We start from the raw sequence: 16,089 nt of genomic DNA, 5'->3' as shown, positions 1-16,089 counted from the left end.
AGACGAACTCATAGATTCTCAATGGGAAAAAAAAAAGTTCATTTAATTTTCCAGAACATTCCAATAGCCAGAATTAGAGAACATTATGTACCTTTCATTCTTCTTTTTGAAGGCAAATCACGGCTGACCTGCTACTCTGATCTGAAATCTGGTGTTTATCTATGGCCTCCCCTTCTTCAGAAAAAAAAAATTATGAATGCTAAAGAGCTTACAAAAATATCTCAGGGGCACAGTTTTTCTAATACAGAATAATAGAACCTGTTCTATGACTGTGAATGAGAAAATGTTTAACAAAAGGCTACAGTCCCATTTTCCATTTGTGCATGTGGCCTGTGACACTGAGGTCACCAGAAGAGTGAGAAGTCATCTAAAGAGGATCAGGCCAGATGATAGTGCAAACATCAATGGAGCCCTCTGCAGAACCACATCACAACACCGCCCGTTCCCCTCCGAGGATGTTTTTATAGATTGTGCCCAAATCTGGCTTTTCCATCACTGAGCCAAATCCAGCAACCAAGCCCAGAATAGAAACTGTATGACAACTGACACGCTTTTTATTTCAAAATAACCAACAAGACTATGAAGAATGGTATCACAGAAAAAACTGAAATTCTATTGGCCACTCATGTTCTAAAATATTATATTCTGGCATATTGCAGAGACTTGGTAAAAAAATACGCATAATTTCTTCTTCCTGTCTGAATAACTTTCATGATGCTGTTGGAAAGTAATGGCCAGTGAAGCACCATAAGATGGAAACTGTAAGCAAAATATGGAAGAATTGGAACATGAAATGAGAAATGGGCTTTTATTTATTTATACTCCACCATGTTTACGTGACCCTCACTGAAGAACCTCAGCTCAGAGTTTATTATGACTAATACTAGAGCAAGAAGCCGAAAAACACCCTGATGGTCAGAGGCCATGATCAGTAGTGAGCTTCTCCCTCAGACCACCAGAACTCCCGTCACAAGACAGACCGAGCAATGAGTCCTAGAATGAATGGTAAGGCAGAGGCTGTACAAAGCATCTAAATCACAGGCTTTCTTTCTGCCACACCAATATGCTGTGAACAGTATAAACAGAAAGCCAAAGCCAAATTCTGGCCAACAGTCAGGATCTGGGAGGAACAGGGTTGCTTTCTAAGAGCACAAGAGACACCTCTGAGCTGAGAAATTAGTGGCAATTCTATACAATAGGCCGAACACAGATGTGAGTGAATGCACATACTTTCTTTGGTTTTCCTCTCTTCCACCGAAAGTTTCACCCATATGACTAATGACACAAATAACTCCCACCACACCCACCTTCCTACCACTATGTTGTTCAAAAAGGTAGGCTCAGAGCAAAATGCAAAGAAACACACCATATTCTTTCAGACAACCTGAAGCACTGGCTAACTCATTACCTAACAGTACCGGTCATAGCTCTGAAACTCTGATGCAATGGTCTATGCTACAGCTATGTGTCATCCTTTGCACCAGCACCTGAGCTGAAGACACAATGGGGTGTAAGTATCTCCAAGCCAGAATATTTTCAAGCCTATTAAATCACCTCCCAGTGAATGTACACTTCACAGGCTCAGGAATTTTCATCTGTGTATTCACGGATGTATTCTCAGGACCTAGAAGTGCCTGGCACAAAACACTATGTAATCAGTTGTTCAGTGAATGGTCATTACCATGAATAGTCACGTCTAAAAAGAATGTATTGCAAAGCTGTCATAAAAATGCTAAGGGCGCCTGGGTGGCTGTCGGTTGGGTGTCTGCCTTCAGCTCGGGTCATGATCCCAGGGTCCTGGGATCGAGCCCCACATCGGGCTCCCTGCTCAGTGGGAAGCCTGCTTCTCCCTCTCCCACTCCCCCTGTTTGTGTTCCTGCTCTCATTGTGTCTCTGTCAAATAAATAAATAAAATCTTAAAAAAAAAAAAACATAAATCTAAGAAGACTGAGCTCTATTTCCTTGAATTACATGTAACCCACAAAAAAAAGAAAATCCAGTTAGACTGACAAAATATCTCATCCTGAAATATCTTCAAAGAGTGGATTCCTAAGCAAAACTAACATATATTTAAACCTATAGCCATGCCACACGAGACTGTAAAACACTATTAAACCATAAATACCACTGGCGGCTAGATGTGTTTAGACAGAAAATGAAAAAAAGATTAAATGTTTTTAAAAACCTGCAAAGAAACTCATGTTACAAGTAGCATAAAAGGTTTAAAATATCCGCTGGACAAATAACTACTCTCGTTTGCATTCCGACCCTCCTTCTACTCTATTTCTCCTAGCACACTATCACATTAAATGGAATTCATTCACTGATTCATTTGTTTATAGGTTTGTTTTCTTCATAACTATACACTTTTGAGAGAGGCAACTGGACTTATGCATCCTTTTATCTCCATACTTTTATCTCAATACCTGATAAAAATAAATTTCTATCAACCAATTATTAATAGGAAGATATAGTTGAACATTAACATAAAACAATGTATAACGTCAGTTAACCAAAGAAATTGAAATGTGGTTTCATAAATTCAAAAGACTTCCGTGATAATCCAAGCAATAATGCTTTCTGAAAAGAAAATCGAACTGTGATTAATTGCAAAAAGAAAAAAACTACACCTCTTTCTCAGAATTACTCAGTGGGAACATTATTTCTGCTTTATAATGAAAAGCCCATTGTATGGATCCAAAGATTGGGAAATAAAGAGAAAAAATGTCTACACTCTCGTAGTATAAGATTTTTATAATAAAATGCTTTTAGAGATCAGCCATAAGTTAGGTAAGTTACAGAGGTGTTCTGGACAACTGGGAAGTAACAATATACTGGCCACTAAAGAAAGTCTAGGTCAATGAACACTCATGAGCTCTTGTCATGAAATGTCATGTGCTTCATTATGTAATCTCAGCTCCCGGTGAGCATGTTATGACTATAGCCAAAGTAAAGGAAAACAGGAGTGTCTCTAAATCAATCATGGGCCGTGAAGCCAGACTCAATGACAGATGCAATTTTTCTTGGCACCACTTGGGCATAACTAATTGATGACAATCGTATGTCCACACTGGCACATTTCCACGGGGGATGTGTGTGAATATGTCACCACATCTGGATGCTAGGCATGCTGGGTCCTAAGGCACAAAGATCTACTAAAACGAGAGGCCCAGCAGCTGTGCTCAATGAACACCGTGGGAGCTCCACAGAGTGATGAAAGGACTAAATTACTGCAAACTGTAAATACAGATTTATTTCATTAAAATACGAGGTAACCCTGCAGCCATCTCTTGTGCAAACAGACATTTGTCTCCTAAAAAAAAAAAAAAAGGTAGCATCTATGGATACCCGTATTCCTAACTCTGTTGAGAAAATATGCATTTCTCCGAGGAAAAGACGACGATGCACATGAGACAAAATCAACAGTTTCTATGACTCCCTTTAAATAACAAAATCCCTATTCAATAACTAGCAAGGACAAATAGGATAATCTACTGTCACTGTGTTAGCAATAGTTCTAGAATCCTCCATTTAATTCAAACATGAAATCTGCATAACTTGTTACATAGCCATGTTGAAAATTCAACAGATCACAGTAAAAAAAAAAAACTATTAATATATAATTTCATCTTAATATGAAATTGATCAATATAAGTGGTTAACGTTTCCTAACTCACAAATAGAGAAATTAGACTGAACAATTTTACTCTGATCCTACATAATAAATTATTAATAAGTTTATTATTAAAGAACTATTTGAGGGCGCCTGGGTGGCTCAGTTGGTTAAGCGACTGCCTTCAGCTCAGGTCATGATCCTGGAGTCCCGGGATCGAGTCCCACATCAGGCTCCCTGCTCGGCGGGAAGTCTGCTTCTCCCTCTGACCCTCCCCCCTCATGCTCTCTCTCTCAAATAAATAAATAAAATCTTTAAAAAAAAAAAAAAAAGAACTATTTGAACAAACTATGACAATTATGTGAAATGACAGAACGCTCTCTCACATCAAGTCTGACATCCTGTTCACAAAATTACTTCAATAAAGCACAAATTATAACTGAGATACTATTTATATATGTTTAATTAAATATCTCCCATAAATCTTAAGTAATTATTTTTCCCCCACAGGGTGACAGAAGTCATCCTAAAACAGCAATTTATCTTATGTCCTCACGGATCAAAATCAAATTTTAATCAGGTCAGAAACTGAGATTTAATTTGTTTCATCCCTTTTCTTTCCAGATCATTTTTTCCATCCCTCTTATTCTTTTCCCCTCACATCCTGCTTCCATCAAGCTACCTTACAGTCATGATGCTCCCCAACTTTGCATCCACCTCACTCTGGACCGATTTTCCAAGATGTCTGGTTAACATAGGCTGGTCAATGGGTATTAGAGAGGGATGTCAGATTAATCACTCCCTTCCCAAAAGATAACTAAGACAGGAAAGCCATCTTTCTCTACTTCATTAAGATTGCCACTCATATCCTAAACATTTGTGGTGATAGAAGGCATTACTAATACATTGACTTCTTACATGTGGACTGAATAAAGAAAACAACTTCTTTTTAGGAAAATCATAAAAGATTCTTTGACACATCCTTTCCTTATGTAGGTCTGCAAATGCTTTAAGTGGCAAGCGCCTGATTAAAAGGGCAGCCCTGTACAATACCAGATAAGAAAACGGGCAATGGTGACCAAAAATGAGACTCATATGTGAAAATCAAAAAACAAAGTCAGGGCAGCACCTGGGTGGCTGTTGGTTAAGCATCTGCCTTCAGCTCAGGTCATGATCTCAGGGTCCTGGGATTGAGTCCCATATCCAGCTCCCTGCTCAGTGGGGAGCCTGCTTCTCCCTCTCCCCCTCCCCCTGCTTGTGCGCTCTCTCTTTCTCATGCGCTTGCTCTCTCTTAAATAAGTAAATAAAATCTTTTTTAAAAAGTCAGTGATTTTTCTCATCTTCTATCTTCAATTTTCTAAGACTATACTAAACATGGAAACATCTACATCACAGAAAAGCTGGTCCTACCACAAAATAGTATTTTGACTCTCTGTATATGAAAAACACTAACTACGGACCACAAGAAGGCAGAGTGGGGAAGGAGTGAGAGAGGGAAGGAAGGAAGAGAGAAAATGCAGCTGATACTAAAATGTTAGATCCACTTGGGGCACCTGGATGGTGCAGTCAGTTAAGCGCCCGACGCTTGGTTTTCGCTCAGGTTGTGATCTCAGGGCCCTGATCTCAGGGTCGTGAGATTGAGTCCCGCGTCAGGCTCTGCACTCGGCGGGAGTCTGCTTGAGATTCTCTCTCCCTCTCCTTCTGCCCCTCCCACTCGTGCTCTCTCTCTCTCTCTCTCTCTCAAATAAGTAAATCTTTAAAATAAAAAAATAAAATGTCAGATCCACTTATTTCATCATGTAAGTCTCTTCACCACTATTAATAGCTGGGACATTCAGGATTCTGCACCCCATCTTGCATAGACACTATGACTAGTTCTGGGCAAATGGTTGAGCTTATTATCTTATCATTTGTCCCAGAAAAAGTGTAAGATAGACATGTAAAAGGAATTTTCATTAATAGACATTAACAGTTTTTTCAACACACATTAACATTCTGGTGAACAAACGAATTATATTTACTAATAGAGTTAGCTTGTCTCTCTGACTTATGGTACCATGTCAAAGAAGCTGCGAGAGAACCAGCTTCTCTAGCAAAGAGGCAGCAGGTATCTACTCCCAGGGACAACTCCAGACAGTCCCTTCACGGACTCCAGGACAGGGATCCAAAGGTGCACAGGACCGATGCAAAGTACTGCAAGGGTCTGTCACCCACTGACCCCATCTTTACATCCCTCAAACCCTTTATCCAAGGTCATGGGGAATAATCTGGAAATGCGGAGTTCTCAAATTCTCCATTTGCTCAAGATCCTCCAAGAACAGAGTCTAGTGCCCAAATGCCAAGTGGCAGGCACAGCTACTGCCCTGATTCTTATTCCAGAAAGTGTATAGTGTTAGGAAAAGAACATTTGCACCAGTCTTGGTGAATATGAGAGAATATGAGAGCGAACCCAGTCGGACATTAACCAGCCCACAGGATCACCACCGGGTCTCACTCAGTCTTCAAAGACCTCTCATTTGAGATACTTTTCTTCAGTCAGTGTGAACACCAAAAACCAAAAAGGGACAACTCAATGTGGTTCTAATGATTTATTTGACCTCCTTCCCCAAATCCAACCAGAAACAGAACTTCTGTTTTTCCGCATTAGTAAAAATCCTGGAATTCAGTATAATAGTTTCCCTTTCTAAAATGAGCCTGTATTTAGGTTCTGTGGTATTAGAGACAGCAAAACGAGGTAGCCAGACTAAGGCCAGAATAGGGTTTTTAAAACTCAGTTTCTTTACCTGTGATTACATATGTACAACTCCACTGTAAGTAAGAAAATCATCCAGATGCAAGTCATCGCTTTTCCTTTTCTCTCTCCCTCACACACACACACACACACACACACACACCTCACAAGATTCGTGCTACACGCACTGACCTGACTTTCTTGCCCTGTTCCGAGAGCATCTTCACCAAGTCGGCGATGGGGTACTGCGCTTTGGCTGCACAGAGACCATAGCCTGCAAAGAACATGAAGCACACAGAAGAGGGTGATTTTTATTTGGAAATCTTATGAATAATAATTTCTCCCTTGATCAAGACATATTTTTATGCCAAGGAAGGCAATCCGCTAACAGGATGAGACATGAAAGCAAACTTCTGGCCTTTTTAAAGTATTAGCCTAAATCTCAGATTCAAAATCTAATGGTCCCTCCTCAATCTTGTGCCTTGTCTGATACTGCTGGGCACTCCGTCCCCACACACCACACCGCACACACACTTGTGTATGCACACACTTCATGTGTGGGTGCGCCTGTGGCTCATGTAAATGGCTTCAAACCATCTTCATACTTGGTTTTGAGAAGACTGCAGTTCCCTGGTTCCCCTCCTCACTTTGTTACTATTCTTCCTTGACATCCTTGAATAGATCTCCTTCTGTTTCCCTTAAACAATGAAACTCCCCAGGGCCTTGGCTTTGCCCCTCACGCTCTCCTTGGAAAGTCTTGGCCTGTCCCATGGCTTCATCAGTTGGAGTCTTGGCCTGTCCCATGGCTTCAAGAACCATCTGATGACTCCCAATCCGTGTCCAGCCTCAGCCTGTCCTTTAGCTCCAGGATGGCATGTCCATTGTCCTATCTCCACCTCAAACTTAATGTCTCCTAAAAAGAACTTAAAAATTTCCCCCTCTGCCAAAAAAACCCAAAAGTGCTCCCTATTTCTGATGTTATTACAGGTGTGACCACAAACTGCAGTCCTCTTCCTTCTTCTTTAACCCCTACATTCTGTCCGCTCCCCCTGTGCAATCAGTCTCACCTGTCCCCGCTCTTCTACCCCCAGTTTTCCAAATACCAAGTGTCTGCTCAGGCTGTTCCCTCTGCCTTCCCCACGCCCAACACCATCTATCCTCAAGGCCCAAAACAAACCCTCACATCCTAACAATGCTTCTTAGGTTCCTCATGATTAAAAAGAAAGTGTGTCTACACAGTCTAATCTAGCCCTTATCATAACCCACCATGCACTATTTATTGATCTGACTTCTTCCCTGGATGGAAAATGTCTAAAAAAAAAAGAGTGTGCCCTTTACGTCTTTCCACCTCTACACTCCAATTGTGTTTCTCACCAGGTAACACTAACGCCACCTTGGCTGGGACCATTCATGATGCAGGAATGTCCCAGGTAATACAACATATTTAGTGTGTCTGCTCTCACACACTAGTGGACAGTAGCAGCCCCATCTGTGAGACAAAAACCCAAATCCACAAGTTTCAAATGCCTCTAGAAAATGATACTGCCCCAATTGAGAAGGCTTGCACCTGAACATTCAATTCTGCTAGTGTTTGGTATTTACATCTTAGCATATAACCAACCAGCAAACCACCCACATGTCAAATCAATAGATTTCCTTTATAGAAAACTCTTATAATAGTGTAATAGAGTTAAAATCTTAATCTGAACCCAAAGTGTTACCTGTAATACCACAGCATTCTGTGGTACAATTAAAGAAAAATGGAGCTAACCCTCAAAAAATTAGGGAATTGAGGCTGGGAGATTAAATGACTTGGTCAATGTCAGGTCAATTGTTAGAGGCAAAATTAAGAACAAAAGTGAAGTGTTATCACTCCCAGACCAAGTTCTTTCTATTAGGCCATGTTACCTCATCTTATTCGAAACCACATGATTATCAATGATTTTTTAAATATTTACTTTTGAAAAGAAAGAGATTAACATTTACTAGCATTCACTGAGTCTAGATACTTTCATATACTATATCTAATTTAATATTGACAATAATTCCAAAAACTATCAATGAGGAACAAATAACCAAAACTCAAAGATGACTAAAACATTATGTACAGAATCACAGAAAGACATGGCTAGAACCTACCACATCGATTTGTAAAATCTCTATGTGATCCCCAAAATATTAACCCTAAGCTGAGGATTCTCAACATTTTTTAGTTGGTAATCATAGGGTTGCTTCTATGTTTCCATTGCATTTTCAAAAATGGATAAGTTCCAATTCAATTTTTTTCCTATTATAAGAAACTGTATCAACATAATCAATTCCAATAGCAATTACAGGTTGTTTGCTTCTTTTTTTTTTTTTTTTACCTGGAGTAATAATAATGCTATTAGCTTCTCGAATCATGTCAATTGCATTGTCAAGGTTGATTTCTGTATGTGTGCCAGAAATTTCCATGGGTTTTCCACCAGCTGTTGAAGTAGTACCATAGCCTCCGAGAATCACATTAGCCAGGGAGCGATTCATTGCCTGGAGAGCAAAATTATTAGCTGTGAGAGTTTAATCCACATAACTTTTTGAAAGTGGTATGAACCCTGTGTAATATGATATTCATAATCATTTTAAGAGGTTTATTTGATCATCTAAAAAAATCACATAGATCACATCTATAAAGTCAACTGTACACAGATATATTTTCAGTAAAAGTTAATTTTAAAAAAGAATTTAATGGAAAATTACCACTAATATTAAGAAATTAATGAAAAATTCAGATCCAGTTATTACTGTCCGTGTACTGATTAAGCAACTTCTACCTCCATATTCACATGTATTTCACCAGAGTAAAAGAGAATGGTATCTATGAGAATGGTATCTATGAGAAATTTTCCAAGGTGACTACAGATGTCTCAGGTGAATCCTGCTACCAGCTGTAAGCTGTCAAGAGGCTAAAAGAAGGAAAGGAAAGCGCGATCCACGGCATTTAGAAGTCTGCTGCCCTCTGTCGTCAAGAAAAAAAGAAATGTGGGAGTTGATAAGGTCTTATTTTCCAAATCAACTACATACAGCTCCAGGAAGCTGTAACAGAAGTGACTAGATTCATCATTAGGCTCCTAAAATATTTACTTCCAAAAAGGCAGATGAGTAAGTTCATACACTGTTTCATTAAAACTTACACCTGCCCTTTTAACTGGAAAAATAATCTCAGAAAAGAAATCAGAGGAAGGCATGCTCATTTACAATCATCCAACAATGTGCCACACAAATGCGACAACTGAAACATGACAATGGCACGTGTGTTTCTAAAACAGTTCATCTGTAGACCTCGGGAACTGGGGTGGTAAAAGACAAGACAAGAAGCTAGATGGCTTGGGTAACCAAATGCCTTTTAAGAATTCAAATCACTGTAAATGAAGAAAGCAGTCATTTTACATGATCATAAACTGGATTTCTCACTTCAGAAAAAAATCCAAAAAATTATTAAACCCTATTTTAAGGGCTATAATAATCATTGATCCATTGTTTATTCCATGTAAAAGCTATATAAGTGTTAATCTATCACTTTTTTAAAAAAAGACAATACTTTATTATTAAAGAACAAAAAGCACCTGAAGATTTTCAGTGACAAGTAACACACTGGGAGAAAAAAAAAATCATGACCATCCATCCAAAGACAGCCCAGCCTGCTACCATCTTAGTGGAGGCAGGTACCTACACTGCTCAAGTGGGACAGAGGTAGAGGCAGGGAGGAAAAAGCAGCAGAGAAGATAAACAAAGAGCCATTAAAGGCAGCATATCAATAACATAAACATGATGAATCAAAATGTTGTCAGAATTTTTTAAGTTGTCCTTTTGACCGAAGCTCATCTCTCAGACACAGCATTCATACTTTACAGAGCCCAAACCCCAGTAAACTGGTCTAACATTATTACATACAAAATAAATACCCTCAGAATACCTTTACATATTTATGAAGAGATAAGAGGGTCAGAAAAATCAATAATGCTTTTAATTAGGTATATAATCCCAACCTGACATGAAGATGTAAATTCTTAACCCAACCTCCTATACTTAAATCCAAGTTCTACTGAAAATCCAAATAGCCATACCTGAGACTTCCAAACATTCAATATTTGTGGATTTTGACAAATTCTTTCTAGTTTTGAATTAGAAGATTCTGAAATTAAATTACCAGAAATATGTTCTACCAAATGTTTGCCTTAAAAACTGGTTCAAAGGACTATTTCAGACATTGATGTATTTCTGTCATAGATAATAACTTCTTTTAAAAAAGTCAAACCCACAAAGCAGCTCCATCACCTGCATCACACAGTCCTGCAGAGGGACAGATGACAGAGGGACATGATGTAGAGGGACAGATATACAAGAATATGACCACTTTATTCTAACTTGGCTTAAAAGGAACCATTCTATACAAAAAATACAGATTCGAAGGGACACATACCACCTCCGGTGTTTATGGCAACAACATCTACAGTAGCCAAACTATGGAGATAGCCGAAATGTCCATCGACTGATGAATGGATAAAGAAGATGTGGTATGTGTATACAATGGAATATTACTCAGCCATCAAAAAGAATGAAATCTTGCTGTTTGCAACAACATGGATGGATCTAGAGGGCATAATGCTAAGTAAAATAAGTCAGAGAAAGACAAATACCATATGATTTCACTCATATGTGGAATTTAAGAAACAAACAGATGAACATAGAAGGAGGAGGAAAAGAAAAAAAGGAGAGAGGGAAATAAGCCATAAAAGACTCTTAAAAATAGAGAACAAACTGAGGGTTGATGGAGGGAGGTGGGCAGGGGATGGGCTAGGTGGGTGATGGGTATTAAAGAGGGCACCTGTGATGAGCACTGGGTATTGTAAAGAAGTGATGACTCACTGAATTCTACTCCTGAAACCAATATTGCACTGTATGTTAACTAGGATTTAAGTAAAAGCTTTTAAATAAATAAATAAATAAGGAACCATTCTTCTCTCCCTATAAAACTGAATGGAGGAGAAGAAAAGAATTTCTGAGGACATTTAATTAATGTTTACCCACTATTCTAATGGCATCTTCAGGAGAAAAAAAGGGAACCACACAGTAGTTTAACAATCAAAGTCAACTTGTTGAACACATAGCCACAATTATATCACCATTAAGCCGATTCCATGTGGTCTCTTAAAAACTAAATTATTTTTCATCTCTGAATTTACCATTGCAACATCATATTTTCAACAAATGTTTAGGGTTTAGGACTTTGTTCTGTTCTTTTTTTTTTTTTTTTTTTTTTGCTTGTTTAAGTGATTAATGAGACTATCCTGTGACCACTGATCCACAGATTGAGGAGTTCCCAGCTTCCAAGACAAAGTATTCACAACACTGTCCAAGACTGTTCCTTTTAAGTTATTAAGCCCTATAATGAAAATTGCATGCTACATTAAAGAGACCCTTAATTCACATAATTCCAAGCAAACTCTAAGAAAAAAATCTGAAAACAAAGGAAAGGCCATAAAATAGACAAAACCAAAGCAATAATAACATATACTCTATTTACTATCATCTCTCATTTCAATGCTTTGTGGGTGCTGAGTAATTGACTGCAAAGCAAAAAAAAAAAAAATTATTATTGGTTTGGCTTTGATCCACTTCATTCTGTTCTATTTTCATTTGGAAACAAGTAACAAAGTGCAAAAATCAGAAAATTCGGTTTGAAAATGCTGTCCCATTTTTGCAAGCCCTCTATTTCCCAGGCAATTTGGACACTATCTCAAGTAAATGGACTGTAAAATCATGAAGAGGTTAATGTCTATATGACACCTGACATAAAGCAAATTATTCATTTGAGGGGGCTGTCTGGACACTACCGACATTTTTCAGTTTAATCTTGGATGTTATATAACCACAAGCATGCGGCTCAGAAGACACCCAAAAGAATTCTTTGTCAGAACAAAAGTGCAATTTTAGGGATTACTGATTAGCCACTCGGGGAGCATTCCATTCCCTCTCACATAATAAAACCACTCTGTTCTGGTTTGGACTTGCATGTTTCCTCAATAAATAATAAAATATTGAAGCTAAACATACTAGTATTATTAACAGATACTGATATATGGCAGGACATCTGTTACCATGACCTATCCAGAGAAGATTCCAAGATATGAAATGAGCAAGCAAATATTCATCTAATGTTCATTTAATAATTATTATACTCATATGAGTGTGCCAGGGGCTCGGTTAGCCTCCCTAAACATAAAGGCCAATAATCAATGGCGTCTTCAAATACCTTCCTTGTAAAATGAGAATATTTTCTACCTCCAGAATTAGCCTGGAGATTAAATAAGCTATATTTGTAAAGCACCCAGTGTTAATGCCTACAGTATGTTAATGCCTACTACTATGCCCAATTACATATGGCTATTTCATTTTTATTATTAATATGAACCACTCTGAGCTGCTAAAACACCAGCCATGAAGAAACAATTTCTTGTAATAAAGAAGCACAAGCCAAGAATCAGTGAAGATTACTGGGAAAAGTCAAAATCAGGGCAATTTAGAAGGAAAGAAAATTTCTATCTTCAAAATTAAAAAATACAGCAGGCTGGTTTTTGCTGTTGCCTTGTTTGTTTTGTAATAAGACGAAGGGAGGGAGAGCATGCAGGAAAACAAGTGCCCCACACATCGCTGGTGAGAGCTCAGCCTGGAGAGTCCTTTGTGGAAATCAATTCATCGATATCGACAGCCAACACAAAGCCCTTGCTCCATTCCCAAGGAAATAATCAAAATGCGCAAGGAGGTACACTGAAGAAAAAAAAAAACTAATTATTAGTGAGATAATTAAACAATTCAGAATATATTCGAACATATGCTTATGAAAAAAGACTGGAATTAGAATATTAAATTTTAGGAGTTAAGTGGTAATGGCATTACAAATGATTTATCTTCTTCTACTTTCTTCCAAATTTCCCACATTAAACATCTTTTATTTTTGTAATTGCATAGTATTTTTTAAAAAATTAAAGCTTCAGCTGTCTTTGAATCCAAATTAATACAAGTTGCTATTTTAAACAGAGCATCCATCTGATCCAGTGTGACACGTAGAGTCAGGGACAGCTACAAGAACACTTTATTATAGAGCGCAGGAATAAAAAATAGCTATGCTATGTTGCCAATAAATGACATGCCTAAGGCAGTGGAAATAGAAGGAAAAAAAACAAAAATATAGAAAGCAGATCAAGAAATATGAAAGGAAAGAATAAGAGAAAGATGATATAGGTACAGAAGTACATACAGAAAAAAGTATTTTCAACAAGTGCCTCTTACTACCTTATTCTAGTTACTGTCAAAGAACTGCTACTGTAAGTGTCTGTAGTTACTAGAACCAATAATAATAAAAGAAACTCGATGAAGAGGAAGGGGGGAGGAAATAAAAAAGACACAGACAAATTTGGGATATACTATTGATACATTTAAAAACCTAAGTAAAACCATTTAAGAAAAAAACAGTAAAGGCAAGAAGGCACCTGTAATGATACTCCAAGAACTAGACACAGGTCCTCACCTTTCCCCATATCAGCAGGCCACTGGCTTTGTTAAAATTCAAATCCTCCCATTTAATTTTAAAATCAGAATTTTGACCAACCACAAGTTTAAGTAATAATGAAAATCTGCTGCCCCCTGCTGATCATTTAAATTCACCAAATGAAGCAAAGTCAAACTAAGAGTTAAAAGTTCATTTTTAGAAGCTAAGTGAAATAAGTCAGTCAGAAAAAAGACAAATACCATACAATTCCATTCATATGTGGAATTTAAGTAACAAAACAAACGAAGGAAAAAAGAGACACAAACCAAGAAACAGGTATAGAGAACAAACTGATAGTTACCAGAGGGGAGGTGGGTGGGGGGATGGGTGAAATAGGTGATGGGGATTAAGAATACACTTATGACTTACCATGATGAGCACTCAGTAATGTATATAATCGTTGAATCGCTATATTATACACCCAAACTAATATAACACTGTATGTTAACTACACTAGAATTAAAACAAAAAACTTTTTTACAAAGTTCATTTTTAGAGAAAACTATTTCTAATACAACTGAATAAATTTTTCCTTCTTTATAAACATTTGTTTTTTAGAACCCCAAAGCCTGAAACTTTTCAAACAGGAGACCCAAACCACCTCCTTTCCAAATTCCCTGAATGACTGGGGAGATTTAATTTTAAAACCTCTTCCTCAGGGCTATCAAATCCTTTGTTCTACAAAATGGCCAAAGAAAACTGATTTATTATAAAAAGATAACTTCAGCACTCAATTTACAAAGAGATTTTCAATTAAAACATATGAGGAATTCTGAGTTATAAATAAGGGGCTTTTTAAATATTGTAATAAAAGAAGGGAGGTGGCAGAAGTACCCTTTCTCTGCCTGAAGGATTAATCACCGTAGAGTCATGTTCTGAGGTCACTCCATTGCACACTCGCCCTTCCACAGCCATTCAGAACTACCACTGAGAAAACAGTATCTATCATTTGAAAAACTTTCCTAGTCAAACCTTTAATTATTTGCAGTATATCTTCTTGCCTTCTTGTAGAAACAAAAAGGAAGCTAGGAAGTATTTGTTTTCTTGATTTTTTTCTTTCTTTCTTTATTTTTAAGATTTTATTTATTTATTTGACAGAGGGAGACACAGCGAGAGAGAGAACACAAGCAGGGGGAGTGGGAGAGGGAGAAGCAGGCTTCCCGCGGAGCAGGGAGCCCGATGCGGGGCTCGATCCCAGGACCCTGAGCCGAAGGCAGATGCTTAACGACTGAGCCACTCAGGCGCCTCTAAAAAGCAGCTTAAACAAGAAAGTTACTTAGAATATAGTAAGAATACAGTAAGAAGAAAAGAATAAAATGGAAGGGCGGTGGGTGGGGGGATGGGGTAACCAGGTGATGGGCATTAGGAGGGCTGGTGTTGTGATGAGCACTGGGTGTTACATGCAACTAACGGATTGTTGAACACTGCATCAAAAACTAATGACGTGCAATATGCTGGCTAATTGAACATAATAAAAAAAAAGAAAAAAGAATAAAATGTAAAATAGTATACAGTATGATCAGATAAGTAAATACACAGATATGCAGTAAAGAAAGAAACAGAATAGAAAGAAATAAACCAAAATCTTAAGTGCTTATCTCCAGATGGAGTCAGATTTTTTATCTTGATATTTAATTTTCCTAATTATCTACACTTGGGGACTTTAAAAGCGGTCTCGGAAATTTATTAGAATGAAACACTCTGATATTTCTACCGAAGAAAAATAAGAACTGACATAGTCGTTTTTTACTGCAAATAAAGTAACAAACAGATCCTTATTTTCAGAACACCATTTCCTTTTTGTTGAAACACCTGTTTCTTACCACACACATGATGTAGGACAGGATAGCGCCAGAAGAGCCTATGAGCGCCCCCACGATGGTCAGCAGGTTGTTGTTCAGCAGGAAGCCCTCCGCACACAGGGCCCAGCCTGAGTAGCTGTTCAGCACAGTGATGACGACGGGCATGTCCGCACCCCCGATAGCAGCTGTCAAAGTCACACCCTAGGATGAAATCCAAAGCGGAAATCAAAATTAATAAAATAAAAATAAAACCTCTGACACTGGACATCTTGATTCTTAATCATTCTGGTTTTCCAATTAATATATTTATCTTGAGGGGCGCCTGGGTGGCTCAGTCGTTAAGCGTCTGCCTTCT

General features: G+C 38.0%; 1 protein-coding gene across 6 annotated transcripts in view; it reads right to left on the bottom strand.

The window, feature by feature from the left end:
• NNT (nicotinamide nucleotide transhydrogenase) overlaps positions 1 to 16,089 on the bottom strand; it is an 89,912-nt gene that overhangs the window by 14,547 nt on the left and 59,276 nt on the right. For all 6 annotated transcript variants that reach the window (XM_032415213.1, XM_032415211.1, XM_032415214.1 and 3 more), the window contains exons 17-19: positions 15,756 to 15,935; positions 8,711 to 8,870; positions 6,537 to 6,618 (exon numbers count right to left, since the gene is read on the bottom strand). In XM_032415213.1, coding sequence (XP_032271104.1) covers positions 6,537 to 6,618; positions 8,711 to 8,870; positions 15,756 to 15,935 — 422 coding nt within the window. The remainder of the gene's footprint in view (positions 1 to 6,536; positions 6,619 to 8,710; positions 8,871 to 15,755; positions 15,936 to 16,089) is intronic.

This window comes from Phoca vitulina, unplaced genomic scaffold (genome assembly GCF_004348235.1).
Source record: "Phoca vitulina isolate PV1807 unplaced genomic scaffold, GSC_HSeal_1.0 scaffold17, whole genome shotgun sequence".
Taxonomy (NCBI): domain Eukaryota; kingdom Metazoa; phylum Chordata; class Mammalia; order Carnivora; family Phocidae; genus Phoca; species Phoca vitulina.
Note: the sequence above shows the minus strand (reverse complement) of the source record. Positions and strands in the feature narration are given on the sequence as shown.